The sequence below is a fragment of the Pteronotus mesoamericanus genome, unplaced genomic scaffold (genome assembly GCF_021234165.1).
Source record: "Pteronotus mesoamericanus isolate MK-2021 breed Mesoamerican mustached bat unplaced genomic scaffold, CSHL_Meso_final scaffold_85, whole genome shotgun sequence".
Taxonomy (NCBI): Eukaryota; Metazoa; Chordata; class Mammalia; order Chiroptera; family Mormoopidae; genus Pteronotus; species Pteronotus mesoamericanus.
In genome coordinates, this window is record NW_026555329.1 from 65919653 (window position 1) to 65933779 (window position 14127).

Here is a 14127-nt window from a genome sequence, read left to right on the forward strand (position 1 = left end):
CTTAAGTCTGATTTTGCCTGACTGAATCAGTAACCAGAGGATGAGCCCAACTGCCTGTTCTTTCTCAACTACCAGTAGAGTAGCCATTTTTGAGCAGCTTTCTGAGAGCCAGCTGCTTTAGTTGGTAACCTAAACTAGTTCTACATTCTGAATGCAAGATATTTTCTCATTACACCCACACATGCCTTTGATGGGGAGAGGAGAATGTTCTTTTTCTACTACTTTATTCAGGCTGCCTGATATCCTCAAAAACTAGATATTTTAAGACTTCCTATATTTTATTTTTAAGCTCAGTGTCAGGTGTTACCTATTGAATCACATATCTGACCTCCACAGATTAAAGTGAAGCACTTATATGGGAAAAACGGTATGTTTGGTCCTTGTGATACACCTATTTATATATCCAACCCTCTGCCAGTAGCCTCAGGAAACCTGGATTTTAGGACAAGGAAACACAGTAGTGTAGGTTTAAAAATAAGGGCACAGGAGCGATCTCTGCAAAGTGGAAAAGCTTAGAGACCAGCCCCTAATTGGCTCCCAGTTACGGGCGCCTCTGTGGTCAATGATATTGATAGCTGTCACTTCTTTGTTTCAAGTAAACTGAAGGAACTTGAGTGTGTGCCAATTCCATGGCCTCTAGTTTCAAAGTTTTCAGTTAATTTGGTTTCTTCCAGGAGTTGTTTCCAGATAGCTTCCTCCTCATGACAAGCTCTGAAAGTCTGGACCTATAATTATCAGAGAAATGTCTGATCTTTACTGTCTTCCATTCCACTGATTGTGGAAAAGGTAATGGATTGAGGTCTTTTCTCATGTTAATTCTTTGCAGTCTCCATAATACTAATTTTTCAAACCCCTTTTCTGAAAGTGAAGCCAGGTGGAGCTCTAGACTCAGCAAAAAGCTTTGGGCTGGAGGGGACTTGAGAGCTGTCCTCAATCCTACCAAAAACTGAAGATCACTCTACTCCCTTTGCCCTAGGGGTAGGCTGAAAAGAACAAGCCTCAAAAGTGGCCACTCCTGTTTGCCACACTGTTGGAAATCCTGCTGATTGACTAGGCTCACAAAAGAGAACATGAAGTTCCGGGCCTGTCAATCCTAGAGCTCTCACTGCTTAGGAGAAGTATTGGGGAAGAGGGAAGATAGAATAATTCTTTTATTAAGAAACCCTAATGGGCTGTGCTGTGCTGTGGCAGTGATGAGCTAGGCGTAGGTTGTGCATTTCAAAGCAGAGTATGATTCCGTAAGAGTTTTAACAAATTATACCCTGAAAAGGATTCAGAAATCAAATAGTTTAGGCCTTGAGCCAGGGACTTTCTTGGAAATTCATATTAATTCAATTCTGTTAACAGTAGGTCTCAACCCCAGGAGATTTTGCCCCTGGGGGACATTTTGCAGACATAATAGGTTGTCACACTAGCGGGAGGGTACTATTGGCATCTAGTGAGGAAAGGCCAGGGATTCTGCTAAACATCCTACAATGCACAAGACAGCATTCCCCCCCCTGCCCCACCGCCACCCCGAACAAATAACTTCAGTCAATAGTACAGAACCTCTGTGTTAAACATACATAAATGAGGCATACGAAAATGAATAAAACTTGGCCCTCCTCTGGAGCTTATATCCAGGTTATGGGCAGAGGGTGGGCGGTGGGGATGAGAGAACAATGGGAAAGTAGTGGGAGGTACAATAAGGAAATGTTGAGGACCAGAGAGATTAAGGAACTCAGAAAGCCCCAGGGAGCACTCCCTCTCAACTCCACCTTGATCTGTACCCTACTAACTAGCAGAGGAAAATGTGAGGGAAAGATAGGTTTAAGAAAGGGACAAGTTGTCCCTGAGACATAAGGAGAGTAACTCCTTCAGCCCCCTTTCTTTGGTATATAGTGGAAAACACGAAGATTTTGGATAGAGGCTGACTTGGCTTGATGTCAACACCGCCTGATTGGGTTGAGGAGAGTCAAAATGAAGGCCTAGAGAAGGATGTGATGACTAGATAGAACCTTTAAGGAAAGACAGAAGTTAACCAAGAGAAGAACAGAAAGTTTCCTCCAGAGAGAGAACAGTATCTTCAAAGGCGCTGAAACGAGACAGAATATGATACCTTGAGAATTGCAAGGAATAATTGATCTCTTTGAGTCCCGATTTCCTCATCAGTAACATTGGACTCATGAAAACAACCTGTCGGAAGTGTGATATACCTGGAAAGTGCCCGGTGCAATGCCTGGAAAAAGTGGCAGTTGAACAACCCCACTCATTCCCCTCAGGCTGCTGCCACACACACCAACGCAGACTGCCCACACATTTGCTGGTTTTTAGATAAATTCCAGAGTGGTCAAGTCACACAGCCTCGTTTGCCCCAGGAAGGGTCTTAGAAGAATGAAGCAAAAGGCTGGGGGTCAGTGCGGGGCTTGATCTCCATTTTTAACTCCCTAGATCACAACATGAGGAAGGTGCCCCACTTTAGCAGAGAAAGGCAGATGACCAGGAGCAGCCCTGAGAAACACCAACAATTTCAGTGAAGTGAAAACGCCCCACCCCACCTCTTAAACCTCATATTCCTAGCTAAGTCCCCACTCCGAGCGGCATGAGTCCTCTTTACTCTCAGCTATCAGAAAGGACGAGTCCCTCGTTTCCTGCGGTATGCCTGGCCTCCCGGCGGTGCCAACCTTTCCCTGCGACGAAGAGGGAGTTAGGACGTGTGCAGGAACCGGGATTTGGGGGTAGAGGTGTGTAGTAATTGGGAAACAGGGACTGCAGTGGAGCAGGAGGCGGAGACTAGAGCTCCCCGAAAAGGTCGCTATTTGGGAGGGGTTAAGTGCTGAGGGCCCAGTCAGTATTCGGAAGGTAGAGCTGGGAACCAATCCAGAAGTCTACCTCTACCAGCAACGCCGCAGGACTGAAAAAAAAGAGGAAAAAAAATCCCTTGAATGAGCCCCCACCTCTTCTAAGTCCCGCTCCAAGAGGTCGAACAGCCAATCACGTCGCGGGGCGGGGCTGCGGAAAGCAGTCGCAGCCAGTAGCTGCAGAGGGGGCGGGGCCTGGCTGGCGGCGAGGGGCGGTGGGGTCGCCTCGGGCACAGAACGCTGAGCCGCTGAGGGGAGCCGCTGACCAGAGCAGCATGGAGGACCCCGTGGCGCCGGGGGCTGGGAGCCCGCCCGCCAATGGCAACAGCAACGGCAACGGCGGCGGCGGCAAAGGAAAGCAGGCGTCGCCTAAGGGCCGGGAAGTGTTCAAAAGCCAGCGGCGGGAGTCGGAGGTGAGGAGCCCGGAGATCTTCTTTTGAGGCTGGGAGACTCCCGGTAGCAGGAAGCTGTGGCTGAGGTGATTTGCCCCGGTCTCCCTCCGCAGCCCTGAGGTCCCGCTCCTCCAGCGCGCCCCCATCCGCCCCTTAGAGTGGGGTGCCTTTGGGGTCCGCCACCCCTGATCCCTCTTCCCCCGTCTCCTGCCGCGAACAGTTCAGGGCTTCCTAGCTCTCTGGCCTCTGCTGCAGGAGCTGTAGCGCGATATCGAGCGTACCAGATAGTTTTCAAGTATTTATCTCACTAATCGCTGTAGCTCCTTGAAGTGGGAATTCGTATTTTCGATTTCCAGAGCAGCAAACAGGCGCAGAGAGGCTAAGTGACTGGCGTGAGGGGCGGGAGACCAGAGTTCCGCCGCAGTAAAGGGGAGCGGGCGTGAGGGGAGGGGGACGGCCGCCCTGCCACCCTAAGGCTCCCCGAGCCTATTCAGCTGTGCCTTTGCCTTCCGCTTTTCCCCTTTCCCCGGGTGTCCTGGTAGGCTCTTTAGGAGTGCCTTCCGCTGACAGCAGGACCCCTACCTGGAAGGGTTAATGAGACAGGATTCAGGCGGGGGCAGTGCCGGAGTGAGTAGAGGCAACTGTCCCAGGAAACAAACCCACACATAGGAGTATGAATGTTTGGGTCTCTTCCTATTCTAAAAAAAAAAAAAAACCAAAAAAAAAAAAATAATAATAATAAAACCACTAACAGGGAGATGAAAGGATTGGATTATCATCACTCCCTCACTCCCCTCCTCCAGCCAGTCTCCATCAACTAGCCGAGTAGAATTGGATCTGAGCGGAGACCAGGAGAATAAATCACAAAATGTCAGGTGTAGAAGGGTCTGTAGAGGTCATCTAGCTTTAGCTCTTTCTTTTACGGAAGTAAAAGAGACAGAAGTAACTTGCCCAAGATCATACATCTGGCTTAGTGGCCTGGGGCAACCAAGCTTTGGAGTCAGCCAGACCGGGTTTTGAATCCACGTCTCTGTGACTTTTGGCAAATTGCCAAACCTCTAGGAGCTCCAGTTTCTTCATTTGTAAAATGAGGTTAGCACTGTCTACCTCAGAAGGTTGTAATAAAGTCAAAGTGTGATGATCGAATGTAAAATGCTGAATTCAGTGCAGGCACAGTGCATGTAATGGGTCAGTTCAGAGTAGCTCTTAGTACAGTATATCATCATCATGAAAGCACAGAGCTGGTACTGGAGGCCAGCTCTTAGGCATCCCAGTCCACAGCTTCCCATTTGAGTAGTATCTCACAGCTTCCAAAGGGGTTTCATGTATGCTTTCTTTTTTGATACAGACAGGATAGGGATCCATCCCATTTTTAAAAAGGGAGCAGTAGAAGTGAAAAGACTCACCCCACATCACACCACCTTTCAGGGTTCTATTCACCACATCATCTTCCCCACCGCCTCCGTGTCTATCTGGACTTTTAGGGCACCTTTTGCTTGCTTCCCTCATAGAGACATTGTTCTTACTCAAATGTTTCTTTTCAGGGGGAGGTAGGTAGTCATTCTATGTGCCCAGCACTATTTTAGGTGCTAGGAATACAGCCGTAAACAAGATAACATCTTTGCCCTGTGGAACTAACACTCTAGTTGGAGTGGAGAGACAGACAATATGCTAATAAATAAAATAATTTCCAAATGATATGTTCTTGGAGGGAATTAAAACAACTTCTGATGTCAGAGGTCTTGTCCCTACCTGTCAAGTCTTCCTTCAGGAAAAGGCTCTGATAATATTGAGTTGGCCAAAAAGTTCATTTATTTTTTTCCTTACGATGTCTCTAGTAGTGCTTAGTTGTCATGAACTTCATTTGAAACAATTTTGTTAGAATGTGTTGTAACAGCTGTCATCAGCATGGATTTTTTTAAAAAACGTATCAAAATTGGTGAATTTCTGTGCAGCCATTTTAATATTGAAGATGGAAGAAAATACACAACATTGTCGGCATATTATGCTTTATTATTTCAAGAAAGGTAAAAACGCAACTGAAATGCAAAAAAAAGATTTGTGCAGTGTATGGAGAAGGTGCTGTGACAGAACGTGTCAGAAGTGGTTTGAGAAGTTTCTTGGTACTATTTACATTTTGGCCAAATCTTTGCTGTGGGGCTGTCTTGTGCATTGGAAGCTGTTAGCAGCATGCCTGGCCTCTACCCACGAGAAGTCAATAGTGAGAAATAGCTGACATCCTCAAAATATACAAATCAATGAAGTTATTGGTGAAAATGAAAAATGTATTTCTTATTTTATGGAAAAAACTAAAGGAACTTTTTAGCCAACCCAATACTTTACCTTTGCCAGTGAGTTCAGCATCTAGAGACTCAGAGCTTTCCACCTGCACTGCAGTTTACCTCCTGGTTGTCTGCAGCTGCACTTTTCCTGCTTGGAAACGAACAACTGCGGTGATCCTCTCTATCTGGCCTCATCGCCTGCCAAAAGGCTGGCTGGAAAGATTAGCTTTCCTGCTTCCACTGCAGCAGGAGAGCTGCTTCTACCTGTCAGTATACCCCCTATCTCCACAACACCCAGGTGCCAGACTCAGAAGACCATCTGCTTTTCCTTCCCTCCTTCTGCTTTCCTGTGGAAGGGAGTCCTCAGTAGAGATGGTTTCTTTTCTCTCTTAGGGGTTCTAAAGAATTACAGAAAGAGAATTACTTGGCACAAGTCCCACAGCCCTGGCTGATGTGGCTCGGTGGATTGAGTGCTGGTCTGCAAACCAAAGGGTCGCCAGTTTGATTCCCAGTAATGGGACATGCCTGGGTTGTAGGCCAGGTCCCCAATGAGGGGCTCACAAGAGGCAACCACACATTGATGTTTCTCTCCCTCTCTTTCTCCCTCCCTTCCCCTCTCTCTAAAAATAAATTTAAAAAATCGTAAACAAGAAGGAGCCTACATACATCACTGTCATAGGGGCGCTGTTGACCTACCTTCTCCCATGGCTTTTAGGTATGAACTTCCCAATGTAAAAATGAAAGCTAGATGATAATAATAGTTTGCTTAATAAAATGATTCCTAATCTACCAATCCTCAGGCCTCTTTCAGCCAGATTCCCTGATTTAATTGATTCCCAAAGTCCTTGACAAAGTTTAAGGCAAAATGAGGAAAATTCAGGGCATTGAAATGAGTTTTTCATAAAATATAGTTCAATACATTGAAGGATATATGCAATTTAAAACAAATGTTTTTCAAACATTAAGGGTTAACCTGTGAGTTGAAACCCTTATTTTTTTTAAAAAAAGGAATAATAGAAAACATTACTGTATGTGCATTACATATAGTAATGGTAAATATATTTTACTAAACTTTTGTTCCAGGTTATGTGTGTGTGTTAGGACATGATGTAAAGTTTACTTATAGCCAAAAATGTTCAAAGAACCCTGCTTTTAATGAGTCCTTTCCATTTGGGGGTATTAAATTGTTCTTTCTTTTTTAAAATGTATTTTTTAAAGTTTTTTTTTAAGTCTCTTTATCATAATAAAACAATTTTATGTCATTCCCCACCCTCCACCTTTTTCTTTCTCCTGGTCTCTGTAATTGAGAAATTTGGAAAAATTCTTGCTATAGTGGATTTCAACATGATTTGCCTTGTTGGCAGTGTAAAGTGGTTTTGGAGGACGTGTCACGTACAAAGAGCCATACAGATATTTATAAAGTTTGATACATTAGTTTCTTTTATAAAAATCTATCCTTAGAAAAGATGCTAAATATGAAAAAAAAATTGTAAGTGTATTACAGTTTCATGCTAAAAGTAAAGAAAAATTAAAAACAATTTAAATGTTCACAGTAAAGAACTGGTTAAGTAAACCAATATATATCTGTCCACTTAACTGTTTAAAGTGATACTTAGTAATATGAGAAAAATCCTTTATAGTATATTAAAATTGTAAGTAACATAAGTAAAAATCTAAGTAGAATAACCACCTACATAGTTCTGTCAGGTGCTAGGTGATGTGCTAAGTGTTTTTCCCATGTTAACTCATTTAGTCCTTACAACGGCACTATGAATTATTCTCATTTTACAGATAAAAAAAACAGCATGTTGTTTTCCAACAATTCCCTGACCAATTCAATTTAGTTCCGACACTATCTGTAGTTAGCTCAGTCCCCACACATTAAGGGCTCTGTGCCAGAGCACTGCCCCCAACTTAAGACACCAGCCACAAGTGGAGTCCCCAGGCTACCTGCACTTTTGCCTAGACAACGACAGATTCAGGGGTTACCGTAACATCCTCCTCAGGTTTGATAATTCACTAGAAGGACTCACAGAACTCAGAAAAGAGCTATAGTTATGATTACAATTTTATTATAAAGAATACAACCCAGGAACAGCCAAATAAAGAGGGACATAGGGTAAGGCATGGGGACAAGGTGGTGCAGAGCTTCCTTGCCCTCTTAGGGGCCTCACCATCCTAGCGCATTGGTGTGTCCAAGCCTCTTGTTTCATGATTTTTATATGGAGTTTCATTACTTAGCATGGCTGATTAAACCACTGGCCTTGAATTCTGACCTAAATCTCCATTCTCCTCCCCTCCCTGGAGGTAGGGCCAGCCCCTCCTTCGAAACACTCTTTGGGCTCAAGTGAGTCACCTCATTAGCTTAAACTCAAGTGTGGTTGACAGGGCTCCTTATGAATAACAGACACTCCTATCACTCAGGAAATTCCAGAGGTTTTAGGAGTTTCGTGCCAGAAATGGGAGGAGGGTGGGGGCGAAGACCAAATATATTTTTTTATACCACCCTGAGGGGCTAAGTAACTTGCTCAAGATCACATAATATGTGACAGTATATCACAGAGCTGAGATTCAAAATTTTAAAAACTCAAATATGTTAATATATACTGGTAGGAAGTACCCCAAAATGCTTAGAGGGTTTAGTGGATTATGTTAAAAATAATTTGTACATACACCATCACAGGAAATCTAGTCTTTAATACAATTGGAAGTAGAAATGCTGCTCTTTTTGATAATCCTGAAGTTGTGGAACATTAAAGCTGAAGGACCTCTTTTTAAAGATGAGGAACTATGATCCACAGAATGAGATTTGCCCAAAATTATATAGTGGGTTAATGACAGAGCTGAAGTAGAGTACAGTTTCCCTCTTGTTTTTGTCCATCTCATTTTTCTAGAGATCAGCTAGAAGCTCTTCTGGTCTGTGTTTATATAGATCAGATATGGGCACAGATTGTAGCTTTCATATCTGTTCACGATCCTGGCCCTTTACCCAGAGTTTCTGGCTCTGTATAGGAATCCTCAGCCCCACCCTGCACTGAGTCTCAAATTTTGGCTTGTAGGAGGTTACCTCTTTGGTGAAAGGCACAGATGGGACTCTTCCAGCTGCCTCCCTGATCTAACCTTGGCCTTCAAAAGAGAAAGAGGATATAATTTTTTGTCAACCCTTTCCCCAAATTACCGCAAAGCTTTCTCCGTTGCAGGGCTCTGTGGACTGCCCCACTCTGGAATTTGAGTACGGAGATGCAGATGGGCACGCAGCAGAGTTGTCAGGTATGAGGTAGATGATTCTAGAGAGTGGAAGATGGCCAGGAGGGAGAGGGACGAGGCTTGTCATCTCCCTTGGCAGTTTGTCTGTTCTCAATAAGTAGCTATAAAACAAAGGCTATTCTTCACATTCCCTCTTCTCTCCACCCTCCAGTGGTAAATATCTCTGTGTTTGCTTTCACATTTCTTTCTGTGAATTCTCCCTTGGCTATGCTATTGTCTGTTCTTTCATTCTATCACTCTTTTCTGCTCACCCTTCTTTATTCTCTTCTGTTTTTTCTCCATCTTCTCCTGTCTCTCTTCTCTCTTTACATATTCACCCATATCTTTGAGTGCCTCCTTCTTTCTGCCACCCTCTCCTCCTCTATCCCATCCTATCTCTCTCCTTTTCTACCTTCACCTTGCTGCCTTCCCCTAACACCTTCTCCGTATATAAATCTCAGCAGTGTCTGAAGAAAAACTAGAGACAACTGGCCAGGTGAACAAGGCTGGGCATGTCACCTATAGTCATCATAGAGGAGCTGTGCTAGGCTGCTTCTCTCTGGATTTTTAGCTTAGACTAAATGTGATATCCTCACATTAAGGAACTCCATGTTACACGTACTGTGAATGCCAGTTATTAATAAATGAGTTTTGGGTGGAGATGGTGTGAAAGTTAAATATTCTGTCACATGGAAATGACACTTTGAGACACGACTTTTTCAAAGAAAGGAGACAAATGTTTTTTAAAAATTTCTTGTGAATAAGTACTGGGAATAAATTTTTGTGATGAGTGACAGAAATAGAGAGCTAAGTTTAATAATCAGCAAAGGATTAGAATCCAGAATGTGCATATGGGGGGAGGGAGCAAAACAAAGAGAAAAGAGTAGAGAGAAAGGGAGAGGGAGAGGAGGGAAGAACAACCCAGTAGAAAAATGGTCTAAGAATATGAATAGGAATTCATAAAATAGAAAACCTTATTGTCAATAAATATATGAAAAGATGTTCAACTACGTTAGTAAATGGAGAAAAGCAAATTAAAGTAATGCGATATCATTTTACATTAATCAAATTGCAAAACTTAAAAGCCTAGGATTGGTGAGGGTACAGAGAAATGAGAACTTTTATACATTGCATGGCATGAGGAAACAGAGTGTAAAATTGGAAAGCATTTTGGTCATACCTAGCAAAGGTGTAGATGCATACATATCATGACCCAGGGATCTGGATGTGCACTTTAAAAAAAGAAACACCACTTGGGCTTAAGAAAGCATGCACAGAGATGTTTACTGCAGCCATTGTGGAAAGTGGAAAACAACTTAGTAAAGGAATGGATAAACTGTAGTGTATCAATTTACAGCCATTAAGATAATTGATTTATATCAGTTTGTTTCAATGTCAATAAATGTTAAAAACAATGTTGAGAGGTGAAAAGAAACAGTGACAAAATAATTCATACATGCATCAAACTGCTTAAACACATGGGTCTAAAAGATGTTTCTAGGAAGTCCAGTTGTCCAGTGGCACACTTGCTTGAGAGTGATGTCAGTTGAGCCAATGGATGTGTTCATTATGCTGTTGCTCTTGTAGAAAACTATTGAAAGACACAAAATAAAAAAAATGTCTAAGAAAAAATAATTTATACAATATGATAGATACTGCTTGAATAAAACTTTTAAAACAATGATATGATATGTTGTTTACAGGCACATACATATGTAGTAAAAGAATGAAAATAGGCATGTGAAACATACATACCAATTTCATTATAGGGGTTACTTTAGAGAGGGACATAAGATAGACGGGAGAGGAAGCAGGAACTTTAGATGTCTGAAGCAAATATGACAAGTGTTAATATTTGTTTAACCTGAGTAGAAGATAAACAGGTGTTTTATATATCATCTATATTTATCTGTATGTAGAAGTTCATGATCTAAAATTTAAAAATAAAAACTAAAACAAAGTTTAGTACCAAAGAGACTGCTGTCTTTTCTGACTGGGTTTGTGAGTTATCAGACAGACAGACAGACAGACACACACACACACACACACACACACACCCGCCCCCCTCAATAATGACTGGAAATTTTATGAGATCCAGAGATGGGACTTGCTTCTGGTCACTGCAGGATTCTGGAACTTGGGACTCAAAAGCCCTGGCTCTTAGACAAGGTGTTCCTCAATCATTAGAAAATTGGCTAAACATAAGTGAATTTCTCTTGCTTTGTGAATTATCTGTGACTTAGTTAAATTTCCAGCAACGGTCTCAGTTAGGAACAGGGTTTTAAGGAAAGCTGTTTTATCACCTATTTGATTTCTTGACTTCAGTTCTTTCTTCTCTGTAAGATGAGGGTACTGGTATACTTGGAGTGTATATGGGTGTGTAGAGGGGGGAAAGCCATTTTTATTTCTCATAAGCTCTCTGCATTTTTGTATTGCGAGACCACTGTAATGAAGTTAGATTTTTCTGGATACAGGCAGCCCTTGGGTAACCAGAGCTGCTCTATATGGTTTGATGCTGTCTCTGCCCAGGCGGCTGTGAGCAGGAACCTAAACTTCTGTACCCTTCGAAGAAACTCAGCAGGGAGATAATGAACTGGCTCCAACCCCAAAGAGCCGTCTAACACACATTCTCCAGCCCTAACCCTGGCTCCTTGAGTAGCACTGAGATCTTACCTCTAAATTTCAGGAGTTGTGCTGCCCTCCTCTTCTGTAGAGACAGGGTAGTCCCAGTCTGGCCTTGCAGGCAGAGGGGGTTGCAGCCCTAAGAAAGAGAAGTGATTACGTGAAGCCCTCTCAGCCCTAGCCCTCCTCTTGGCCCTCACCAAATGCCCAGGCCTGCCTTCTCTGCTGTAGCAGCCAGCTGGCAGGAGGAGGACAGGTTTGATGGTTTAATCACCCAGGGACACAAGTGGCTATTTTTAACTGCTCCAAAAGGGCGGAAGCTGGCTCTGGATTGAATTGGACATAGGAATGTATTAGAAGCTTTACCTCTTTCATGCCGCTCTCTCTACTCTAGACCCCTTCTGTAAGGGTCTATTGAATGTTTGTGACCCTGTCCTATCTTTCCTGCCACAGAATTATACAGCTACACTGAAAACCCAGAATTCACCACTAACAGGAGGTGCTTTGAAGAAGATTTCAAGACTCAAGGTGATCCCAGACCCTTATTCATAGAAGCCTGCTTTTTTTCTCTAGCATTCCCCTGCTTGATCTAGAAAAAAACTTAAAGCATGATCCTTCCTCATTCTCTCCATAACCGTGTAAATTCTTTATCCCTTCTTGCATATGAGACAGAGTCCCTATATCACAAGTGGAAAGGCCGGTGGAGTGGAAGCAAGAGAAGCCTGAGTTAGGGCCCTTTCCCTGACGTAAAAGGCCAAAAGGCAGAGGGATAGAGAGGTGGGGCTGGGCTGGTAGCCTGGTAGAACCCTGTGCCTAGCCTAATCCTTGACCTTGATGTTCAACCCCTGCTCCACTCCCAATAGCATCTAATAATTTCATGTGTCCACACTGTTCCCTTTCTTGCTCAGTGGCAATTCAATTTTCAACTCAACAGTTGTGTGGTGAGTACTTGTTTTACGCGAGAGATGTGGGAGGCAGGGGTGAAGGTGAATTTACAGTGTCTTCAAAGAGATTATAGTTAAATAGCAAAGGGGAGATCTGTATGTCACAGAATTGGCTCAGGCTAAGAGGAAATGGTAAGTGTCAGAAGTAAAAAGTGTTTTCAGGGTCAGAGCTTCTGGCTGAAGCATTAGTGGGAAAGGTAATTTTGTATTTGATCTCTAATGATGAATAGGAATTGCATATGTAGGAAGACAGAGGAGCACCTTGAAGAAAGGCAGAGAGAGAGAAGACAATATATACTCTGTGTGTGGAGGGCAGAGGGGATGCGGAAGAAGATGAGGCTGCAGAGTGGATTCGGGCAAGAATTTTTTGAGTCTTTTACTCTTCCCATCCCTTATTTTTTCTCAGCTAAATAAGAAAAGCTTTTGAAGAGGAGAGTTTGTAGGGGGCCGAGATCCGAGATGGATATACTATCAGAAGCTATTCCAGGAAGGGGAGGCAGCGGCTGGCACTGGGTCGATATGGCTTTCTGTCCCCAGTGCAGGGTAGAGAGTGGCTGGAGTTGGAAGAAGATGCCCAGAAGGCCTATGTGATGGGACTCCTGGACCGGCTGGAGGTGGTCAGTAGGGAGCGGCGACTGAAGGTAGCCCGGGCTGTTCTCTACCTGGCCCAAGGTGAGTGACCACCTTTGCCAACTTTAGAGAGGTGGAGACTGGGGAGAGAAGTGGTGCTATCAGGAGTAGGATCAAACAAGTCATGCTGGGAAAGCAAGGTCCTTGCCCTTATTTAAAAAATTTTTATTTATTGATTTTTAGAGAGAGTGGAGGTGAGGGAAAGAGAGAAGGAGGAAGAGAGAGAAACATCTATTTGTTGTTCCACTTATTTATACATTCATTGGTTAATTCTTGTATGTACGCTGATCAGGGATTGAACCCTCAACCTTGGCATATCGGGACAACATTCTAACCACCTCAGCTACCCGACCAGGTCTAGGCCCCTGCCTTTCAAGGACAGATCTTGTCATGTGCTAGGAATAACCTGGTGCTTATGAAGATGTGGAGATGGTAGTAGGGACTGTTCTGGATCCCTGGGAATTGACCTTTATCTTACCAGGCATATCCGGATTTCTTACGGGTTCTCTTTCCCTTAACCTGGGCTATAATTGTATTTGGAGACTAGCAAGAGAGTCAGTGTGACCAGAGCTGATGATGTACTACCAGCTGAGCATGGAGGCTTTTTTTATCATCTGTGGCCTGGCCCCAACCCTGAGGGAAGGCAGGCCGTGCCACAGATGCACACGTGGACCCTCTGCATTGTTTCTTGTTGGCATTTAGAAGGCTCAAGCCAAAATAGCAGCAAGAGTGAATGCTGTAATTTGGAGATTATCAGAACTCAATGAGATTAATTGAGGACAACTTTCCAGAAGAGACCTATTACCAGGTGTTGTAAAGAGAAATGAGATAGCCTAGCTGGAATAGTAAAAATAAACCCTGAGATTATAAATAAGAGGACTGTTGGCAGAATTGACTATTTGGGAGCTAAAAAAACTGTAAAAATCATAAATAGAGAGGAAAGATAGTAGACATTGTATGAAAGGAAGACTGTAGCAAACAAGGCTGTACCCAACCATATCTTTCGGGTCTGGTGCTATGACCAAATTTCAGGTGCTAGTACCTTCATCTTTTTCCCTGAGGGCTTTCTCTGCAGCCCACAGAGGGCAGCTAGGAGTGCTAGGGAATTCATGTGCCCCCCTAGTCCAGCAGCACTTATCAGTGATAGGAGTTAGTGGATGAATAGCCTATT

The 14127-nt window shown here is 43.5% G+C and overlaps 1 protein-coding gene across 1 annotated transcript in view; it reads left to right on the forward strand.

The window, feature by feature from the left end:
* Nucleotides 1-3088: 3088 nt before the first annotated feature.
* Nucleotides 3089-14127, forward strand: part of STRIP2 (striatin interacting protein 2) — a 40343-nt gene continuing 29304 nt past the window's right edge. Inside the window, exons 1-4 of the mRNA XM_054563999.1 lie at nucleotides 3089-3253; nucleotides 8715-8784; nucleotides 11836-11910; nucleotides 12864-12998. Coding sequence (XP_054419974.1) covers nucleotides 3116-3253; nucleotides 8715-8784; nucleotides 11836-11910; nucleotides 12864-12998 — 418 coding nt within the window. The 5' untranslated portion in view covers nucleotides 3089-3115. The remainder of the gene's footprint in view (nucleotides 3254-8714; nucleotides 8785-11835; nucleotides 11911-12863; nucleotides 12999-14127) is intronic.